This window comes from Pecten maximus, chromosome 2 (assembly GCF_902652985.1).
Source record: "Pecten maximus chromosome 2, xPecMax1.1, whole genome shotgun sequence".
Classification (NCBI taxonomy): domain Eukaryota; kingdom Metazoa; phylum Mollusca; class Bivalvia; order Pectinida; family Pectinidae; genus Pecten; species Pecten maximus.
In genome coordinates, this window is record NC_047016.1 from 4,549,663 (window position 1) to 4,572,138 (window position 22,476).

The following is a 22,476-nucleotide window of genomic DNA, read 5'->3' on the forward strand; positions in this document are numbered from 1 at the left end:
ATTATCCAGTTGGAGTGTAATACCCCAGTTGGTGGAATAAATTATCCAGTTTGAGTGTTATACCCCCAGTTGGTGTAGTAAATTATCCAGTTTAAGTGTAATACCCCAGTTGGTGTATTGAATTCTCCAGTTTGAGTGTAATACCCTCAGTTGGTGTAGTGAATTATCCAGTTTAAGTGTAATACCCCAGTTGGTGTATTGAATTCTCCAGTTTGAGTGTAATACCCTCAGTTGGTGTAGATAATTATTCAGTTGGATTGTAATACCCCAGTTGGTGTAGTGAATTATCCAGTTGGAGTGTAATACCCTCAGTTGGTTTAGTGAATTATCCAGTTGGTGTAGTGAATTTTTCAGTTGGAGTGTAATACCCCCAGTTGGTGTATTGAATTCTCCAGTTGGAGTGTAATACCCAAGTTGGTGTAGTGAATTCTCCAGTTGGAGTGTAATACCCCCAGTTGGTGTAGTAAATTATCCAGTTCGAGTGTAATACCCTCAGTTGATGGAGTGAATTATCCAGTTGGAGTGTAATACAACCAGTTGGTGTAGATAATTATCCAGTTGGAGTGTAATACCCCAGTTGGTGTAGTGAATTATTCAGCTGGAGTGTAATACCCCAGTTGGTGTAGTAAATTATCTAGTTGGAGTGTAATACCCCAGTTGGTGTAGTAAATTATCCAGTCGGAGTGTAATACCCCCAGTTGGTGGAGTGAATTATCCAGTTGGAGTGTAATACCCCAGTTGGTGTAGAGAATTCTCCAGATGGAGTGTAATACCCCAGTTGGTGTATTGATCTATTCAGTTGGAGTGTAATACCCCAGTTGGTGTAGTGAATTCTCCAGATGGAGTGTAATACCCCAGTTGGTGTATTGATCTATTCAGTTGGAGTGTAATATCCCAGTTGGTGTAGTGAATTCTCCAGATGGAGTGTAATACCCCAGTTGGTGTAGTGAATTCTCCAGTTGGAGTGTAATACCCCCAGTTGGTGTAGTAAATTATCCAGTTGGAGTGTAATACCCCAGTTGGTGGAATAAATTATCCAGTTGGAGTGTTATACCCCCAGTTGGTGTATTGAATTCTCCAGATGGAGTGTAATACCCCCAGTTGGTGTAGTGAATTATCCAGTTTAAGTGTAATACCCCAGTTGGTGTATTGAATTCTCCAGTTTGAGTGTAATACCCTCAGTTGGTGTAGATAATTATTCAGTTGGATTGTAATACCCCAGTTGGGTGTAGTGAATTATCCAGTTGGAGTGTAATACCCTCAGTTGGTTTAGTGAATTATCCAGTTGGTGTAGTGAATTTTTCAGTTGGAGTGTAATACCCCCAGTTGGTGTATTGAATTCTCCAGTTGGAGTGTAATACCCAAGTTGGTGTAGTGAATTATCTAGTTGGAGTGTAATACCCCAGTTGGTGTAGTAAATTATCCAGTCGGAGTGTAATACCCCCAGTTGGTGGAGTGAATTATCCAGTTGGAGTGTAATACCCCGGTTGGTGTAGTGAATTATCCAGTTGGAGTGTAATACCCCAGTTGGTGGAGTGAATTATCCATTTGGAGTGTAATACCCCAGTTGGTGGAGTGAATTATCCAGTTGGAGTGTAATACCCTCAGTTGGTGTAGTGAATTCTCCAGTTGGAGTGTAATACCCCAGTTGGTAGAGTGAATTCTCCAGTTGGTGTAGTGAATTATCCAGTTTGAGTGTAATACCCCAGTTGGTGGAGTGAACTATTCAGTTTGAGTGTAATACCCCCAGTTGGTGTAGTGAATTCTCCAGATGGAGTGTAATACCCCCAGTTGGTGTAGTAAATTATCCAGTTTGAGTGTAATACCCCAGTTGGTGTAGTGAATTTTTCAGTTTGAGTGTAATACCCCCAGTTGGTGTAGTGAATTATCCAGTTGGAGTGTAATACCCCAGTTGGTGTAGTGAATTATCCAGTTGGAGTGTAATACCCTCAGTTGGTTTAGTGAATTATCCAGTTGGGAGTGTAATACCCCAGTTGGTGTAGTGAATTATCCAGTTGGAGTGTAATACCCCCAGTTGGTGTAGTAAATTATCCAGTTGGAGTGTAATACCCCAGTTGGTGGAGTGAATTATCCAGTTGGAGTGTAATACCCCAGTTGGTGTAGTAAATTATCCAGTTGGAGTGTAATACCCCAGTTGGTGTAGTAAATTATCCAGTTGGAGTGTAATACCCCCAGTTGGTGGAATGAATTATCCAGTTTGAGTGTAATACCCTCAGTTGGTTTAGTGAATTATCCAGTTGGAGTGTAATACCCTAGTTGGTATAGATAATTATCCAGTTGAAGTGTAATACCCCAGTTGGTGTAGATAATTATCCATTTGTTAGCTCACCTGGCTTTAAATTGCTACTGGTCATAAAATGCTGAATGGATTTTTACCAAATTTGGTCAGAAAGATCCTTGGGGGAAGGGGAACAGATTTTGCATTAATGACGATTCTGAACCCCTAGGGGCCAGAGCGGCGGGGCCCAATAAGGGAAATAGAGGTAATTCCTTTAAATTCCTACTAGTCATACAGTTATGAATGGATTTGAGCCAAATTTGGCCAGCAACATTCTTAGGGGTATGGGAACAGATTTTGCATAATTGTAATGTAACTTAAAATATTTTTGCCATGATTACTGAAATATCCAAGTGAGTGATGCAGGCCCTCTTGGCCTCTTGTTACTGGCCCAATATCATGATATTTGGCTTCTTTTTTTTTTTAAGATTTAAACACATTTGAACTGTGTCATTTAGATTTTAACTTTTACCTCAGTGACCTTAAAAATAGGTTACGGTTGTTCTTTTTAACATTTGTGCCGCTTATCCAAACATACTACTGTCACCCAATATCATAACCCTGGGTTTCTTGGTTACTGATGATTTGAAAGTAGATCAAGATCATTCATTTGAAAAATCCTAGTAGTCCTCATCCAAACATCTGTCCAAACAGCATGACCCTGGTTAACTTAGTAAATGAGAAGAACTTCTTTAGAAAGAGTTTCAATCTTACAACCTTGAATTAGCTCAAGGTAATTCATTTGAACAAATTTGGTAGCTGTTCATGTTATTGGCCATATATCATGACCCTGGTTCTCATAGTTATTGGGAAAAAGTTGTTTTAAACAGAAAATTTGACAGATGGCCACAGTCTTGCATGCCTTTCTAACCACACCCACAGCCAACAATACCTTCCAGACTGAGCGTGCTTGGAATTCTCTATATCTTACAAGGAAAAAGCCAAGTTTGCCACCCTCTTTGCCCACATTGTTCACGCCACTCTCATTGCCTACATTGTTCATGCCACCCTTGTTGCCCACATTGTTCACGCCACCCTCGTTGCCTACATTGTTCACACCATCCTCGTTCCCTACATTGTTCACGCCACCCTCGTTCCCGACATTGTTCGCGCCACCCTCGTTGCCTCCCAACATTGTTCGCGCCACCCTCGTTGCCTCCCAACATTGTTCACGCCACCCTCGTTCCCTACATTGTTCACGCCACCCTCGTTGCCTACATTGTTCACGCCACCCTCGTTGCCTTCATTGTTCACGCCACCCTCGTTGCCTACATTGTTCACGCCACCCTCGTTCCCGACATTGTTCACGCCACCCTCGTTGCCTACATTGTTCACGCCACCCTCGTTGCCTACATTTTCACGCCACCCTCGTTGCCTACATTGTTCACGCCACCCTCGTTGCCTACATTGTTCACGCCACCCTCGTTGCCTACATTGTTCGCGCCACCCTCGTTTCCTACATTGTTCGCGCCACCCTCTTGGCCTACATTGTTCGCGCCACCCTCGTTGCCTACATTGTTCACGCCACCCTCGTTCCCGACATTGTTCGCGCCACCCTCGTTCCCGACATTGTTCACGCCACCCTCGTTGCCTACATTGTTCGTGCCACCCTCGTTGCCTACATTGTTCGCGCCACCCTCGTTTCCTACATTGTTCGCGCCACCCTCTTGGCCTACATTGTTCGCGCCACCCTCGTTGCCTACATTGTTCATGCCACCCTCGTTCCCGACATTGTTCGCGCCACCCTCGTTCCCGACATTGTTCACGCCACCCTCGTTCCCGACATTGTTCGCGCCACCCTCGTTGCCTACATTGTTCCCGCCACCGTCGTTACCTACATTGTTCACGCCACCCTTGTTGCCTCCAGACATTGTTCACGCCACCCTCGTTGCCTACATTGTTCACGCCACCCTCATTCCATACATTGTTCACAGGATTCTGCAAACTTGGCTCTCTTCTTTTCATTGGCCTGGTCATGCCACTCCTCCCAGAGAACACTCAGCGTGATGACTATAATCTGACTAGATTCGGCAGCTATCACCACATCCGGATGTAGTGTTATTTGTACGACGTCCGGAAACACCAACTACTTCCCCAGGTCTAATCTCATCTCCCATGTATCTGTCCCTACCAGGATGCCTGTGTTGGTCAATCCTGCTTTTGTCTCCTTCTCCCCTTTTACAAACTAGATGGAGGATGGATTGTGCTTGCAAGGTGCTCTTCCTTTCCTGGTCATGCCTCCACCAGTATTGTTCCCAAGACAGTATGCTGAAAGGATATGAACCATGGACACATGCTCCTGACAAGAATTATTTCTAATTTTATGTCTCGCTCGTCTCGCGTTATCATTTATCAGTTATAAAGAAAACAAAAAAGTACAAACAAACTTCCACATTATCAAGGTATTGTTAAATGAAACTAATCCTCAATTCATTGTTCTTTTGAAGAAATTGTATGAAATCGCCTGAATACCTTATAGATCTGTTAAATGATGATTTATTTCAAAACAAACAATAGATCCAAGAGGGATCTTGGCGCCCACCATTGAATGATCTTTATAGTTCCATGTCAGATTGATCTTCTTTCTATCAAGGGGAGCCTACATATGTAATTTCAGAAAAATCCCTTCAGTACTTTCTGAGAAATAGCGACAACAAACTTCAATTGTCAAAATCCATGATGGTCGCCTGTCGGCCATGTTCTTTTTGGATCGCTTCCAAAATAGAATATGCACAACTAGGGACCAAGAGGTAGGTGCATGTGAAATTTTGTAATGATCCCTTCAGCACTTTCTGGGAAATAGCGATAACAAGAACTGTTTCAGGACAGACAGATGGACGGACCATGGACACAAGGCAATTTGAATAGCCCACCATCTGATGACTTCATACAAGAGATCCAGAGGGATCTTGGCGCCCACCATTGAATGATCTTTATAGGTTCCATGTCAGATTGATCTTTTCTCTATTTTTCCCTTCCTCTTACTAATCTGTGCAAATTGAGAAACATCCCTCAAGAGGTACTTTCAAACAAGGGGAACCTATAATATGAAATTGAGAAAGATCCCTTAGTACTTTACTGAGAAATAGTGATAACAAACTTCAATTGTCAAAATCCAAGATGGCTGCCTGTCGGCCATGTTGTTTTTTGATTGGTCTCAAAATACAATATGCATAACTAGGCACCAAGGGGAACCTACATATGAAATTTGAGAAAGATCCCTTCAGTACTTTCTGAGGATTAGCAATAACAAGAATTGTTTACGGACGGACGATGGACCACTGACGCAGGGCGATTTGAATAGCCCACTATCTGATGATGGTGGGCTAAAAACCTCAACTTCTCCAAATTTAAAGAAAAAGTAAGACTCAATGTTTATTTTAATTAATTTATTGAAATATATGATCAAATTCTTTCCAATAAAATTTATCATTGTATATGAAAACCAACTTCTGAAAAGTAATGCCAATCAATGACATTTGTAGATAAGCAGTCTGATCTCTAATGAGCCCTGAGTTCAACAATATTGTAAAAAAGAAACCCATATCTCCCATCCAGTCAGGCAGGATTGATAGCTCATTCACACAGGGAAAATAATTTCTACTTTATTTATTGTTAAGTACATGTATTGAAGTTTGTCTTTTAATGAAAAATGGGCACAAGTAAAATAATTCACAAAAATCTCTGAGGGCTTTTAAGTCATCTGATCTCAAGTCTCACAGCCAGTAACATGTACTATCAGTAAGAGATACTATCCAGTAAGTCACCTGATCTAAGGTTGCACAGCCAGTAACATGTACTATCAGTAAGAGATACTATCCAGTAAGTCACCTGATCTAAGGTCTCACAGCCAGTAACATGTACTATCAGTAAGTGATACTACCCAGTAAGTCATCTGATCTAAGGTCTCAGTAACAGTAACATGTACTATCAGTAAGAGATACTATCCAGTAAGTCATCTGATCTAAGGTCTCACAGCCAGTAACATGTACTATCAGTAAGAGATACTACCCAGTAAGTCATCTGATCTAAGGTCTCAGTACCAGTAATATGTACTATCAGTAAGAGATCCTATCCAGTAAGTCACCTGATCTAAGGTCTCACAGCCAGTAACATGTACTATCAGTTAGAGATACTACCCAGTAAGTCATCTGATCTAAGGTCTCAGTAACAGTAACATGTACTATCAGTAAGAGATACTACCCAATAAGTCATTCAGTAAGAGATACTATCCAGTAAGTCATCTGATCTAAGAACTCAGTGCCAGTAACATGTACTATCAGTAAGAGATACTACCCAGTAAGTCATCTGATCTAAGGTCTCGGTGCCAGTAACATGTACTATCAGTAAGAGATACTATTCAGTAAGTCATCTGATCTTAGAACTCAGTGTCAGTAACATGTACTATCAGTAAGAGATAATATCCAGTAAGTCATCTGATCTAAGAAGTCAGTAACAGTAACAGGTACTATCAGTAAGAGATACTATTCAGTAAGTCATCTGATCTAAAGTCTCACAGCCAGTAACAGGTACTATCAGTAAGAGATACTATCCAGTAAATCACCTGATCTAAGGTCTCGGTTTCAGTAACAGGTACTATCAGTAAGAGATACTATCCAGTAAGTCACCTGATCTAAAGTCTCAGTGCCAGTAACATGTACTATCAGTAAGAGATACTATCCAGTAAGTCATCTGATCTAAGGTCTCACAGCCAGTAACATGTACTATCAGTAAGAGATACTATCCAGTAAGTCACCTGATCTAAGGTCTCACACCCAGTAACATGTACTATCAGTAAGAGATACTATCCAGTAAGTCACCTGATCTAAGGTCTCAGTGTCAGTAACATGTACTATCAGTAAGAGATACTATCCAGTAAGTCACCTGATCTAAAGTCTCACACCCAGTAACATGTACTATCAGTAAGAGATACGATCCAGTAAGTCACCTGATCTAAAGTCTCACACCCAGTAACATGTACTATCAGTAAGAGATACGATCCAGTAAGTCACCTGATCTAAGGTCTCGGTGTCGGTAACATGTACTATCAGTAAGAGATACTATCCAGTAAGTCATCTGATTTAAGGTCTCAGTATCAGTAACATGTACTATCAGTAAGAGATACTATCCAGTAAGTCCCCTGATCTAAAGTCTCACAGCCAGTAACATGTACTATCAGTAAGAGATACTATCCAGTAAGTCACCTGATCTAAAGTCTCACAGCCAGTAACATGTACTATCAGTAAGAGATACTATCCAGTAAGTCACCTGATCTAAGGTCTCACAGCCAGTAACATGTACTATCAGTAAGAGATACTACCCAGTAAGTCATCTGATCTAAGGTCTCGGTGTCAGTAACATGTACTATCAGTAAGAGATACTATCCAGTAAGTCATCTGATCTAAGGTCTCACAGCCAGTAACATGTACTATCAGTAAGAGATACTACCCAGTAAGTCACCTGATCTAAGGTCTCGGTGTCAGTAACATGTACTATCAGTTAGAGATACTATTCAGTAAGTCATCTGATCTTAGAACTCAGTGTCAGTAACATGTACTATCAGTAAGAGATAATATCCAGTAAGTCATCTGATCTAAGAAGTCAGTAACAGTAACAGGTACTATCAGTAAGAGATACTATTCAGTAAGTCATCTGATCTAAAGTCTCACAGCCAGTAACAGGTACTATCAGTAAGAGATACTATCCAGTAAGTCACCTGATCTAAGGTCTCGGTTTCAGTAACAGGTACTATCAGTAAGAGATACTATCCAGTAAGTCACCTGATCTAAAGTCTCAGTGCCAGTAACATGTACTATCAGTAAGAGATACTATCCAGTAAGTCATCTGATCTAAGGTCTCACAGCCAGTAACATGTACTATCAGTAAGAGATACTATCCAGTAAGTCACCTGATCTAAGGTCTCACACCCAGTAACATGTACTATCAGTAAGAGATACTATCCAGTAAGTCACCTGATCTAAGGTCTCAGTGTCAGTAACATGTACTATCAGTAAGAGATACTATCCAGTAAGTCACCTGATCTAAAGTCTCACACCCAGTAACATGTACTATCAGTAAGAGATACGATCCAGTAAGTCACCTGATCTAAAGTCTCACACCCAGTAACATGTACTATCAGTAAGAGATACGATCCAGTAAGTCACCTGATCTAAGGTCTCGGTGTCGGTAACATGTACTATCAGTAAGAGATACTATCCAGTAAGTCATCTGATTTAAGGTCTCAGTATCAGTAACATGTACTATCAGTAAGAGATACTATCCAGTAAGTCCCCTGATCTAAAGTCTCACAGCCAGTAACATGTACTATCAGTAAGAGATACTATCCAGTAAGTCACCTGATCTAAGGTCTCAGTGCCAGTAACAGGTACTATCAGTAAGAGATACTACCCAGTAAGTCATCTGATCTAAAGTCTCACACCCAGTAACATGTACTATCAGTAAGAGATACTACCCAGTAAGTCATCTGATCTAAGGTCTCAGTGCCAGTAACAGGTACTATCAGTAAGAGATACTATCCAGTAAGTCACCTGATCTAAGGTCTCGGTGTCAGTAACATGTACTATCAGTAAGAGATACTACCCAGTAAGTCATCTGATCTAAGGTCTCAGTGCCAGTAACAGGTACTATCAGTAAGAGATACTATCCAGTAAGTCACCTGATCTAAGGTCTCGGTGTCAGTAACATGTACTATCAGTAAGAGATACTATTCAGTAAGTCATCTGATCTAAGGTCTCAGTGCCAGTAACATGTACTATCAGTAAGAGATACTACCCAGTAAGTCATCTGATCTAAGGTCTCAGTGCCAGTAATATGTACTATCAGTAAGAGATACTAGCCAGTAAGTCACCTGATCTGTCTCACACCCAGTAATATGTACTATCAGTAAGAGATACTATTCAGTAAGTCACATGATCTAAAGTCTCGGTGTCAGTAACAGGTACTATCAGTAAGAGATACTACCCAGTAAGTCATCTGATCTAAGGTCTCACACCCAGTAACATGTACTATCGGTAAGAGATACTATCCAGTAAGTCACCTGATCTAAGGTCTCGGTGTCAGTAACATGTACTATCAGTAAGAGATACTACCCAGTAAGTCACCTGATCTAAAGTCTCACAGCCAATAACATGTACTATCAGTAAGAGATACTATCCAGTAAGTCTTCTGATCTAAGGTCTCAGTACCAGTAACATGTACTATCAGTAAGAGATACTATCCAGTAAGTCATCTGATCTAAGGTCTCACACCCAGTAACATGTACTATCAGTAAGAGATACTATCCAATAAGTCACCTGATCTAAGGTCTCACAGCCTGTAACATGTACTATCAGTAAGAGATACTACCCAGTAAGTCACCTGATCTAAAGTCTCACAGCCTGTTACATGTACTATCGGTAAGAGATACTACCCAGTAAGTCATCTGATCTAAGGTCTCAGTACCAGTAACATGTACTATCGGTAAGAGATACTACCCAGTAAGTCATCTGATCTAAGGTCTCAGTACCAGTAATATGTACTATCAGTAAGAGATCCTATCCAGTAAGTCACCTGATCTAAGGTCTCACACCCAGTAATATGTACAATCAGTAAGAGATACTATCCAGTAAGTCACCTGATCTAAGGTCTCACAGCCAGTAACATGTACTATCAGTAAGAGATACTACCCAGTAAGTCACCTGATCTAAAGTCTCACACCCAGTAACATGTACTATCAGTAAGAGATACTATTCAGTAAGTCATCTGATCTAAGGTCTCGGTGTCAGTAACATGTACTATCAGTAAGAGATACTATCCAGTAAGTCATCTGATCTAAGGTCTCACAGCCAGTAACATGTACTATCAGTAAGAGATACTCTTCAGTAATATGAAATGATTTTGATGCATTATGTGTTATGAAGTATTAGTAAACCTGTAACATGATACGAAGGTTAATTGTAACATGTCCATTGCTACAATGTTGTAATACCTTTCAAATCAAGGACCTGGCAGTTGAGGCATGCACAGTACATAGAGGTAAAACCATTAATACAATAGTTTGTTAGCTGATTTGTTTGGTTTACCACCTCATGAACAGCCAAGGTCATTTTGAGGTGGCCTCCTTGTAGTAGCTGATAACTACCTAAATGAACAACAGTGGGAGGCACGTCGCATGCCATCCAGGGCAATTAGGATAAAGTGTCTTGGCCAAGGATACAACCATAACAGCACAGACTGGTCTGTTTTCAGCTTCCCAAGAAACACTAACCGCAGATCGGACCTTCACCTGAGGTAACATGACCGGCACTCTAACCAACTGAGCTATTGCAGCCCCTTAATACAATAGAGAATTATTGAAAACATTTGGTGGCAGAAAAAAATGTTAAAATGATGCCACTATTCCTAACTATTCCTTGAGAATAATGTCTATAACGAAGTTGGTGATTCCAGAGTATGTCACATTATAAATCTGTACTAGAGTCAAACTTGATTATCACAAATCCCACAGGACCAGAGGTTTGGTATATCCCATTTGTTGTAACATTTTGAAATATACAATCGTGAGCCAAATTTCAAGGTTTTAACTTCATAAAAAGCAGAAATTTTTGCACAAATAAATCACAAACAAGGCTTCAGTTTTAATGTCTATCACAAATTTTTCAACATTCTTTGTCAGTTTGCTGCCGTTAGACATACATACAGGATAAACATTCACCAAACACACTCACTCATCTACAAACCATTCAGACAAAGTTTTAATGTACTATATTTACCACATGAGTTCTCAAACAACTTAAATTGTTTTGGTAAAATGACATTTGAGAGCAGTGTTTGCACTAGAAAATCTAAGATTTGCATTACATTTTCCTGTTTGTTATCCATAAAAGTAACTTCACTCTCAAGTGTCAAAGATATCTTTGCTATTTTTATGAAGTACATCGTGTCCTAAATGAGGCCATCAACCTATTTACACAATTAGTTTTTTGTGCAGGGTGGTACCAAGTGTGACAATATAGATACCTAGTATTTGTAACAGCCAATTCTTACTTTTTATCATTTTCTCACTCATTTATTTTAAACTGTTAAATGATTGTTTGAATTAAAGCTGCTTTTGTTCAAAGTCTCACTTTAAAGGGGCATTCCTTCGTTTGGACATCAGAAACATGCACAATTTCTATTGATGAAATCTATGTTCTAATGATGATTATATGAGTGCTTGTGACTACAAGTAATGAAATAAACGCCGAAATGTACACGAAAAAGGCGTATTGTAGACGAATACCTATGTCTTTGCAATAATTTGTGATACTTCGTGTCAAATAAGAATTTTCAGGACTTAATGCTCGAAGAACTTTGGTTTATCTTAAGAGTAAAACTGCCATATTAATGTAAAGATTATATCTTTTACAATTTGGAAAAAAATACATATTTTCTAGTAAATTTAATTTTGAAAACCTAAACTTTATTCAATGGAAGGAATGCCCCTTTAATTCTCTACCAGTATATCAAATTCTATTCTTACTGAACCAAATTTCACACCATGCATGCTAACTTGATTATCTCCCCTTACCAAAAATAGCAAATCTCAAGTACTTGGGTAGAACTTACAAAGATGAAATGGACAGCAGAAAGAGGAATTAAAAAAGTGACCTAACAGGTTCACATACCTCACCAATTATGAATATACATATTTGTCACACATATTACAGTCCATTCTGAAAAACACAATTACTGCATTCTAAAAAGTAATTGACAACAAAACATACTGCGATTCAACATCAGTCAGTTGAGCTAACTCCATAACCTTTCATTGCCAGAATTGGACAAAAGAAGCCACACTTTGGAATAATTTCACTTGCTATCCTGAGGTAAGGAAAGTACAGGTATAAAACCCAACATCAGTTAAAGTATTCAAATCATTAACATTTTTAAATTTGTTATACAGAACGGCCGTACCATGCTCTTCATATACATGTAATGTATTGCAAAACAGTCACAAATCATTATTTTTAAACCACAGAATCATGTAAAAAGTCAAATCCTTTCCTAATGTTTTTTTCACTTAAAATGTAATTTCAGTTTAGATAGTTACATGGTTACATATGTCTCTTAATTTAAAACAGTTTTGACAATCATTTAAAAAACAGAAAACTACTCATTCACTTGTTTGTAATTTTTCCAAAGTCTCTATCTATATAAAATCTCTACATAAAATATACCCCATCACATGGCGGACATCGTAGTTTTCTATTGAGGTCACCACTGGGATAATTTATTATAACTAACTTATTATGCAAATAATGCAGCAGTATTGATAACTGTATTATCATCAAAACACTTGCCTTACATTATTAGAGCTGTATAACTGGTATAGTTACACTGTATAACCGGTATAATTACACTGTATAACTGGTATAGTTACACTGTATAACCGGTATAATTACACTGTATAACCGGTATAATTACACTGTATAACCGGTATAATTACACTGTATAACTGGTATAATTACACTGCATAACCGGTATAATTACACTGTATAACCGGTATAATTACACTGTATAACCGGTATAATTACACTGTATAACCGGTATAATTACACTGTATAACTGGTATAACTACACAAATTCAAAATTATACAAAGGTGCACAATCTATTTTTACATTTTGCCAATTTAACAATAATTTTTAAGTGGAAAATTTGATGTTTAAATCACAAATATATTTTATTAAAGACCATCTCTGATTTAATGACACTATGAAATTCCTTCCACTTCAAATAATATCTCTATAGGCCCTATAGTAAATTTTCAAAATTTTGAATTTTTAACACCTAAAATGTTGTGACTTCTACACTATTTTAAAGCATTTTTTAAACATAACAAAAATCAGGAAACAAAATAAACAAAGGAAACAAGTATTGCTGGACAAAGTTGACCAATATAAGAGATATTGTAATTCTGATATCCCTAGTAAATACACTAGCTTTCGTTTTACCTACCCATACATGTAGTAGTGACATTATTCCATAAGGATTTGGCTGAAATAGAATTTAACAAGCACCAACTCAACCATTCACATATTAGAATATATAATAAATCCTACAGTTCACTCTGGTCATTTTGTGCGTGTGAGTACAATAGTAGCTATGTCATTGAGGGCATCCTTGTACAGGGAGGGAGCAAGACGTGACAGCTGGTACACGGCCTCCTTACTGTTCTCTTCAGCCAGGATTCGTGTCTGTTCCACCCCGTTACTCTGTAAGTAGATAGTCATCCCTAATTAACCAGTAACAGGCTTACACAAGCAAAACTGAAGGACATACCATGTAAATATTCAATTAATATTTTATCTGAAGCTAGTGAAGCAACTGAAAGTTGTCAACTAATTATAAGGGGAAACACTGATCAAGATTATTTCTAACTAGTTGAATATTTCTAATTTATTTAAATGAGACTGTCTGTGTAAAGTGAATTAAAGTAAAGATAAGTGTGAAGACTGATTCTATCTACATTTATACTCTCGAAAGTACATATACTGGGTATGTAATGAAGGTTAGTGTGCTGGTAGCCTAATGTAAGTACTGTACTAACAAGATATGTTCCTAAAAGATCTCTGCTCTGTATAAAATGAAGTTAAACTTACATCAGCAACCATTTTCCTTGCCTTCTCTACATCTCCCTCAACAGAGAATCTCCTCATTATCATAGAGTTGAGCTCTGGATGGTAATTGGTGGCAAACAAAACAGGAGCAGTGGCCAAACCTAGGCGAAGATCAGCAGCAGTAGGTTTACCCATCACATGGTCACAGGAGGTAAAGTCTAACAAGTCATCTATTAACTGAAAAATCAAGGTCAAGGTCATTAAGAGGTAGGTCAATTACAAAGTGAAGGTCAGTGCTACATAAACCACCTGGTAAATCTCCAAACATTCTGCGAGTATTGATAATAAATGTCTCCTACTGATATCTACCAACGGACACAGCAGACAAGATTCTGTATACAATGTTTACAAAATAGCTTTTACACACAGATAAACTGTTTTAGCCAATATTGAACTTTAACCTTTTGTGTGACTCTATGTATGACTCCATAGTGAAGATTTTTAACAGTTGAATTATTGTCTGTTAAACCCCTGAAAAACATCTGAGAATAGAATTGGCCTACTTACATCATTATTAAGTAAATGGCAAGTCATTACAAAAGTTTAATCCAAACATTACCCATTGGTTTCAGCATCACATCATCAGTAATTTTGAATATTTGCTATTGACATCAATTTGATAACAATGTAAACAGAGTAATACCTACAATATACAGTGCACAAATGAAGTATTTTGTCACCAATTTGAATCACTATGTGAAATATGACCTCTGATTAGGTTTAAACTGGCCATTCTTTACCTAATATCCATTTACCTGAAAAGCTATTCCTATATTTCTTCCATATTGAAATGCTAATTCTACAACGTCATCTGGACATTCAGCAAGGACAGCCACCTACGACAAAAAACAAAACATAAAAACATCAACAATACCCAGACATGACCAGCTTCACCATATTCAACAATTACCAACTTCACCTTCAAATAAACAAAAATGCTCTCCAAATTTCATAGATCACTATCTTGATTTATAGCACAAATGCACTCACTGTTGCACCATTAAAACTTACAGCTTTGCATGTATTTGCTATAAGGCTTGCAGTTTTCTTGAAGGTTTTCTTGAGATAGTGGTTGAACCTGGCATTTTCATCTTCTTTAGACCCTAATTGCATGAATTCTCCTGTTTAGAAAAAAAAAAAAATGAATAATTTTATTTTCATATCAAATTATTTATACCTGCATGGGTAGTGCTTTCATACACTAGCATAGATAGAAGTTTTGTTTGAATTAAACCTTGTCATTTCTTTTAAAAAATGGTACAAAGAATAAAACACAACAACTTTAACACATACTAGTTGCCTTTGGATGCTAACCACTTCATAATAATTCTTTTTAGATCTTGTCTAGGTATCACAAAGCAAAAAATAAAATCTAACAGTAACTTTGATATATGTATCCTCAGTATCAAGGTAATTGTGATTTTTATGACTTTGAGAAACTTTTCAAGTTTCGACATTTTACATCTGTGAAGATCACTTGAAAACAAATAATTTCAATTTTTTAGGAAATGAATAACTGATAAAATTGGTGAAAAGAGGTAGAACTCTAGTTTACTTACAATCTATTTATTTACGATTAAAATGAAACACAAAAATTCTTGAAACTAATAAGCTTTGATGAATTGCGGAAACATATGTTGTTATATATTGTTCAATTGATGCAAGATGCTTACCTCTAACTAAGTCTTCTATAACTTGTGCTAAAATATACACAACCTCTTCTTTTCTGATTTTGGCTATAGCTGCAGAGGCCACTGATAGAATATAGTCACCCGCTAAGATTGCCTGTAGAGGAAGAGGGGGAAATGTTTACTCCAATACAGACCTTGATGTATGAGCTGAGAAAAAGACTTTTGAGGTTTACAAGCCAAACCGGGTTATTTAAGAACCAGAACATACCTTCCTCTGTCCCCATATACTATCTACAGTAGGCTTTCCTCTGCGTGTGTCAGATGCATCGATGACATCGTCATGGATTAGACTAGCTGTATGAATCATCTCTGCTATCATTGACACCTCTCTCTGACTCTGTAGTAAACTGTAAAACACATCAATATTAATATGTGGTGGAGAATTACACAAACTAATTATGCAGTGTCAGTCTTAATGAATTAGTTGTTCTATAGTCAATCGTGTCACCACATTAGAGCTACTGTGTTAGTAAAACCAAGGTTTTACACCAATTTAGACAGGAGTTTTATTTTCTTCAGCACAGTCTGAAACATAACTTTTGTTGTTGTAAAAGTTTCCATTTTCAGTTTAAACTGAAATTGTAACAATAGAACCAGATGATGAATTAGATTATAGACTGAAAACCAAATAATGTGAAATCTTTACATGAATTATTTTGCCATAAATGTCTTCAAACTAACATTGTATTCACAAAGAGATATAATACATACCTGTCTGATTTCTTCATATGAACGTTGAGGGCTTTAGCCATAAGCATCACCAACATAGGACGGAATGCCTTGCCTTTGCCATCAAAGTAGTACTGGGTTATATCAGCTAATTCTTTATTCTGTGGAGTTAGTTTCTGGGAAAAAAGTGATTAACTCTAAATCCTGCTGAATAGTTATAAAAGTGAATGGACATTTCTTGCTTTTAATATAACAATGTTTGAAATTCATATAAATACACCAAAACTAAAATTCATATTCCATGTAGCATTTCCCTGGTCCTTTTTTGACTCCGTCAAGTTGAACAGAATTTTCAATATCAAAACTGTAAGGACTGGTATATGTAACACATTTACTGCTAATTGTTGTGATTTTTTAAAGAATTCATCATGTCGACTTCCTGAACATGGCCTCACCTCTTTAATATTTGAGCAAAGCATATCTAATTCTGGTCCAACCAGTCCGAAAGGTGACATTGATATAGGATTATCTCCCTCTAATCTGTCTGAGAGTGGACTATCACTGAAGAGTCTAACCTCTCTTGATGACATCTTGTTTCCACATATACATACTAGTAAAGGATTCTGAAAAAAAATCTGTAATTTTATTGATGTTTAGGTAATATAGCAGAACATTCTTAAAAATCTTAGATATTTCAAAAATAATTATTTCATTGTTTATTGAAAATTGTCAAGACTTAATTATTTATTTACAGACACGTCTCCTAAGTAATACCTATATCCTCAACAGAATGGTTCTACCTTAATCAAAGCAAAAATTTACATAAAGCGCAATTTAGTGCGGCAATATATTATACAAAATAATACCATATGCTGAGAAAGGATGCCATAAACATACAATCAGAATTTTCAGGAACTTATTAGAATTAATGTGTTACCATTATATCAGAGCAATTACTACATACTGGTCTGGGCACTTGCACTTAAAAAGCGTATATCTTTAAAAGTGCTCACTACAAATAAGATACTGAACAAGTATCAAATTTCACATATCTATAATTTTGGCCCCAAATGTCCAATTCCAACTTTCAATGACTATATATTGGAAGTCTAGTGTCCAGCTCATTTGTACAAATTATCAATAACGTTTTTAGTGTCGGATTTCATGAGATTCAAAAGATTGAAGAATGAGGATAGGCCATTTTTATCTTCTAACACAATTAGTCTACTAACGTAAAAATAATAATACAATCTGATAATTTATTGTTAAGTATATGGACCAAGTATCTTTAACATTCGACAGGACTAGTTCTACTCGTATACCGGTGCAAGTATGCATTTCACAATATCAGATATAAAGGTGTAACGCTAGTTTTTTTTTATATTACATGACACTTCAATTCAAAATATCTACATATGAGAACTAAATTGTTTTATGGATCAAGAAACAAATGAAACGTTGCGAAACACATGTGCTGTGCTGCCCAAGGTCGATCTGACAACTTGAATCTTACTCGTTTAAATGTATCCGTTGCAATTCCATTTTGGGAAGAAGTGAGGCATCGTCTTTGTATAAAATCATTGTTCCTTGACAAACATTTCTTCATTAATCTCTGGATACGGCAACATTTCATTAACTCGGATTGTAGTCTGCTCGAAACGGAAGCCATACTTCATAGTATACCGGTATCTATGCAGAGCTAGGCAAAGGTCGTACTATAAACTTTAGTTTCGTATTTTCTGCTGCAATACATTTTTAAGGTTACTCGTACATTAGATTTTCGTCAGAAAAATTAATGATAGATTGATTTAAATCACACACCTATAGCTACGTCTATATGCTTAAATTGAAGAAAATACAGCATGGTGAAAAGTACTGAATGATAAGATATTCCGAAAGGATTAACAATGTCCACAGCCGGACCAGCTACATGTAGCAATATTGCTAAGGAGATCAAGCCTATTCTGTATATCAAAACATCGAATTCTCGATATCAAATGTCATTGGCCGATATCAAAACATAGATGGTAACAAGGCGACGTTTTACTATTAAATCGTTATTTTTTTGAAAGGTCAGACTTGTTCACGATGTTATGCCATGAATGTACAGAAGAAAATGATATTCCAGGTATCGTTTTCATGATTGATTTTGAGAGAGCCTTTGATTCGGTCTCCTGGATATTATATTGAAAAATGTTTTACATTTCTTTGGTTTTGGAAACAGTTTAATCAATTTTGGTAAAAGTATTTCATAATAATGCTAGTAATTACCCTTTACAACTCACAATGCACTCATTCTTTCCATCTACCATCCAACTATGGAATCATTTAGATCATGATATCCGGCAAAGTCTGTCATGTTTGGCCTTTCAACATCCCCTTCGTAGCTTTAGAAATCTACAAATTCAACATCTTGCATGGCAGATTAAGGAACAGATGAAGTTCTGTCAATAATGAATCATTTCATGCTAATTTGATAAATTATCAACATTGCCAATGTGGACATCCTATTGAAGATGTACATCCTTTCTTTTTCGTATGTAAAATTGTTCAGATCAACGTTTACTATTGTATCATGAGCTTAAAGACTTCATCCCGCAAGACCTTCACATAATTACGTCACCCCAAACTGGTAAAATCCACATAATTACGTCACTACAACTGGTAAAATCGACATAATCACGTCAATCCAACTGGTAAAATCGTCATAATTACGTCACTCCAACTGGTAAAATCGACATAATCACGTCAATCCAACTGGTAAAATCCACATAATTAAGTCACTCCAACTGGTACAATCCACACAATTACGTCACTCCAACTGGTACAATCCAATTAATTACGTCACTCCAACTGGTAAAATCGTCATAATTACGTCACTCCAACTGGTACAATCCACATAATTACGTCACTCCAACTGGTACAATCCACATAATTACGTCACTCCAACTGGTACAATCCACATAATTACGTCACTCCAACTGATACAATCCACATAATTACGTCACTCCAACTGGTAAAATCCACATAATTACGTCACTCCAACTGGTACAATCCACATAATTACGTCACTCCAACTGATACAATCCACATAATTACGTCACTCCAACTGGTACAATCCACATAATTACGTCACTCCAACTGGTACAATCCACATAATTAAGTCACTCCAACTGGTACAATCCAATTAATTACGTCACTCCAACTGATACAATCCACATAATTACGTCACTCCAACTGGTACAATCCACATAATTACGTCACTCCAACTGATACAATCCACATAATTACGTCACTACAACTGGTACAATCCACATAATTACGTCACTCCAACTGATACAATCCACATAATTACGTCACTACAACTGGTACAATCCACATAATTACGTCACTCCAACTGATACAATCCACATAATCAAGTCACTCTAACTGGTACAATCCACATAATTAAGTCATTATTAATTTTTCAGTTTATCTCATTTCCCAATACAGGTGAAAACAATTCTTTCAAAACTGAACAGTATTCTTTATGAGTTTTTTTTTTATGGAATAGTAAAGTAAAGTTAAGAGATATATTTATACTGTTCTATTACGACTGTGGGAATGCCAAGAGTTTCAGAATCTACATACAAGCTTTGAAATCCTTTCAGATGCATTTACTGTTCCTTTTGATTTTAATAAAGACTCATTACTTTTAGTTTTTTTATTAAAAAGGATACGATTGACATTGAAATACTTATGATGATCAAACATTATATATATAAAATGCACTGTCTTCATAGTTCCGTCCACTATATTATCCAAAGTATATACAAAGCTATTAGTAAAGGTGATACTTTTTTTAAAAATTATTACCCCCCCATGATCTTGAATTATACAGTCAGTGATTTTTGGATAGATGGCTATGGTGATAGCTTCAACAATGATGATGATGATGACATGATGATGATGATGATGATGATGATGATGATGATGATGATGATGATGATGATGATGATGGTGGTGGTGGTGGTGGTTGGGTAGGTGGTGGTGGTGGTGGTGGTGATGATGATGGTGATGGTGATGGTGGTGGTGGTGATGATGATGATGATGATGATGATGATGATGATGATGATGATGATGATGATGATGATGATGGTGGTGGTGGTGGTTGGGTAGGTGGTGGTGGTGGTGGTGGTGGTGATGATGATGGTGATGGTGATGGTGGTGGTGGTGGTGGTGGTGGTGATGATGATGATGGTGATGGTGGTGGTGATGGTGGTGGTGGTGGTGGTGGTGATGATGATGATGATGATGATGATGATGGTGATGATGATGATGATGATGATGATGAAAAAACTGGAATCTAATACAATGAAAATCAACGAGTGCATGTGTATTATTACTGCCCTGTTTAGGATACTCTATTACAGTTATGCCTATTATCATTAGGCCTTTGTCAAAAAATGCATATGTATAATTGTATTATGGATTGATAAGTTGTGATAACTTGTTAATTTGTGTTCAATCCTTTAAGTGTTGTTTATAAGGTATCTTAGTTGAGTTTGGTGATAAGATCATCCAAAACACTATTGGACGACCCATTGAAATAGCTCTCCCCCCTACTGGCCGACTCGTTTATGTTTTTCATACAAGGTTGATAAAAATGACAGTGTATTGAAGAGCTTATCAGAACAGGTAAAAGACATCTAGCAGTCCTTCAATTTTATACTTTGACGATAAATAACAAACATTATTGAATATGTCGATCTACCATACCCTGTACACTGCAACCTCTTCAACATAAGCCGCTTACCTTGACCTTTACTTACAGCTAAGCTGTATGATAGGCCTGATTATTTCAATCTTTCAGTTTCCATTTCTAGATTGTAACAGCAATCCTTCCCTTACTTACGCTGTTCACATGTCCCAGTTGATTCGATGTTCAAGAACTTTTTTTCCCATTTTCACAATTTCGAGACAGATGTGACTACTTACGAAAAAATTAAAAAGAAAAGGGACCATAGCACAATTTATGATAGAAATCATGAACTCATTTGGAAAACAATTATTTCCCTGTGTGATATGATGTCAGACGTGTTCGATACTTGATGATATGCCTAATAGCTCCGTTCTCATTTTGAGGACGAGACTTCACCCAGATTTGACCTAAATTTGCTCGATGTGATTCGCCGAGAAAGTAGAAGACGCTTACTCCACCGGAACACATGGTCTTATTCTCCCTTTTTCATGGTTCTCCATGTTATTAGTTATTTTTTGTTCATATTTTGCGGTTTGATAACGAGTTAGACTTACGCTTACGTTTAATGTCGGTTTTCATTGTTGTTATAACTGTAATAACTGCTGTTATGACGTTTCTCTGTTGTTATGACGTTTCTCTGTTGTTATGACATTTCTCTGTTGTTATGACATTTCTCTGTTGTTATGACATTTCTCTGTTGTTATGACATTTCTGTTGTTATGACATTTCTCTGTTGTTATGACATTTCTCTGTTGTTATGACATTTCTCCGGTATATTATTTCTCTGTTGTTATGCCATTTCTCTGCTGTTATAATTTTTCTCTGTTATGACATTTCTTTGCTGTAATGACAACTCTCTGTCATATAATATTTCTCTTTTATGACATTTCTGTTGTCTGTCGTTATGGCATTTCTCTGTTGTCATGACATTTCTCTGTTGTTATGGCATTTCTCTGTCGTAATTTTTCTCATTGTTATAATATTTCTCTTTTGTTATAATATTTCTCTGTTGTCTGTCGTTATGGCATTTCTCTGTTGTTATGAAATTTCTCTGTTGTTATGGCATTTCTCTGTCGTAATTTTTCTCATTGTTATAATATTTCTCTTTTGTTATAATATTTCTCTGTTGTCTGTCGTTATGACATTTCTCTGTTTTTATGACATTTCTCTGTTGTTATGGCATTTCTCTGTTGTTATGACATTTCTCTGTTGTTATGACATTCCTCTGTTGTTAGGGCATTTCTCCGGTATAATATTTTTCTGTTGTTATAATATTTTATGAGATAACTAATCAATATTGTAAGTTATCACGTGGTTTCGTTGTCCATGCCCGTTTCTCTTTTGGAAAACGTTAATTACTTGGTTTTCATTTAGATTAGCATGACAGTCATTAATGAGTAAACGAATTGTAAACAATA

General features: G+C 37.0%; 2 protein-coding genes and 1 long non-coding RNA gene across 5 annotated transcripts; 1 reads left to right on the forward strand and 2 right to left on the reverse strand.

Moving 5' to 3' along the window:
- Positions 1-3,648: 3,648 nt before the first annotated feature.
- LOC117340569 (N66 matrix protein-like) lies at positions 3,649-4,170 on the reverse strand. Its single transcript, XM_033902332.1, has one exon. The coding sequence runs from the start codon at positions 4,168-4,170 to the stop codon at positions 3,649-3,651; it is 522 nt and encodes a 173-aa protein (XP_033758223.1).
- Positions 4,171-6,135: 1,965 nt separating this feature from the next.
- LOC117314626 lies at positions 6,136-8,922 on the forward strand. Of its 3 annotated transcripts, none has more exons than XR_004529553.1 (4): positions 6,136-6,159; positions 6,893-7,788; positions 7,981-8,428; positions 8,813-8,922. It is a non-coding gene; the product is annotated as an uncharacterized LOC117314626 (long non-coding RNA). The 3 variants fall into 3 exon arrangements; XR_004529551.1 differs by lacking the exon at positions 6,136-6,159 and adding an exon at positions 6,556-6,572; XR_004529550.1 differs by lacking the exon at positions 6,136-6,159 and adding an exon at positions 6,804-6,828.
- A 3,515-nt stretch (positions 8,923-12,437) lies between these two features.
- On the reverse strand, positions 12,438-17,994 carry LOC117314622 (decaprenyl-diphosphate synthase subunit 1-like). Its single transcript, XM_033868695.1, has 9 exons — positions 17,831-17,994; positions 16,773-16,940; positions 16,360-16,493; positions 15,857-15,995; positions 15,631-15,742; positions 14,969-15,078; positions 14,713-14,793; positions 13,940-14,134; positions 12,438-13,552 (listed from the first exon to the last, which is right to left on the reverse strand). The coding sequence occupies exons 1-9, from the start codon at positions 17,984-17,986 to the stop codon at positions 13,412-13,414; spliced, it is 1,236 nt and encodes a 411-aa protein (XP_033724586.1). The 5' UTR covers positions 17,987-17,994; the 3' UTR covers positions 12,438-13,411.
- Between the last annotated feature and the right edge of the window lie 4,482 nt (positions 17,995-22,476).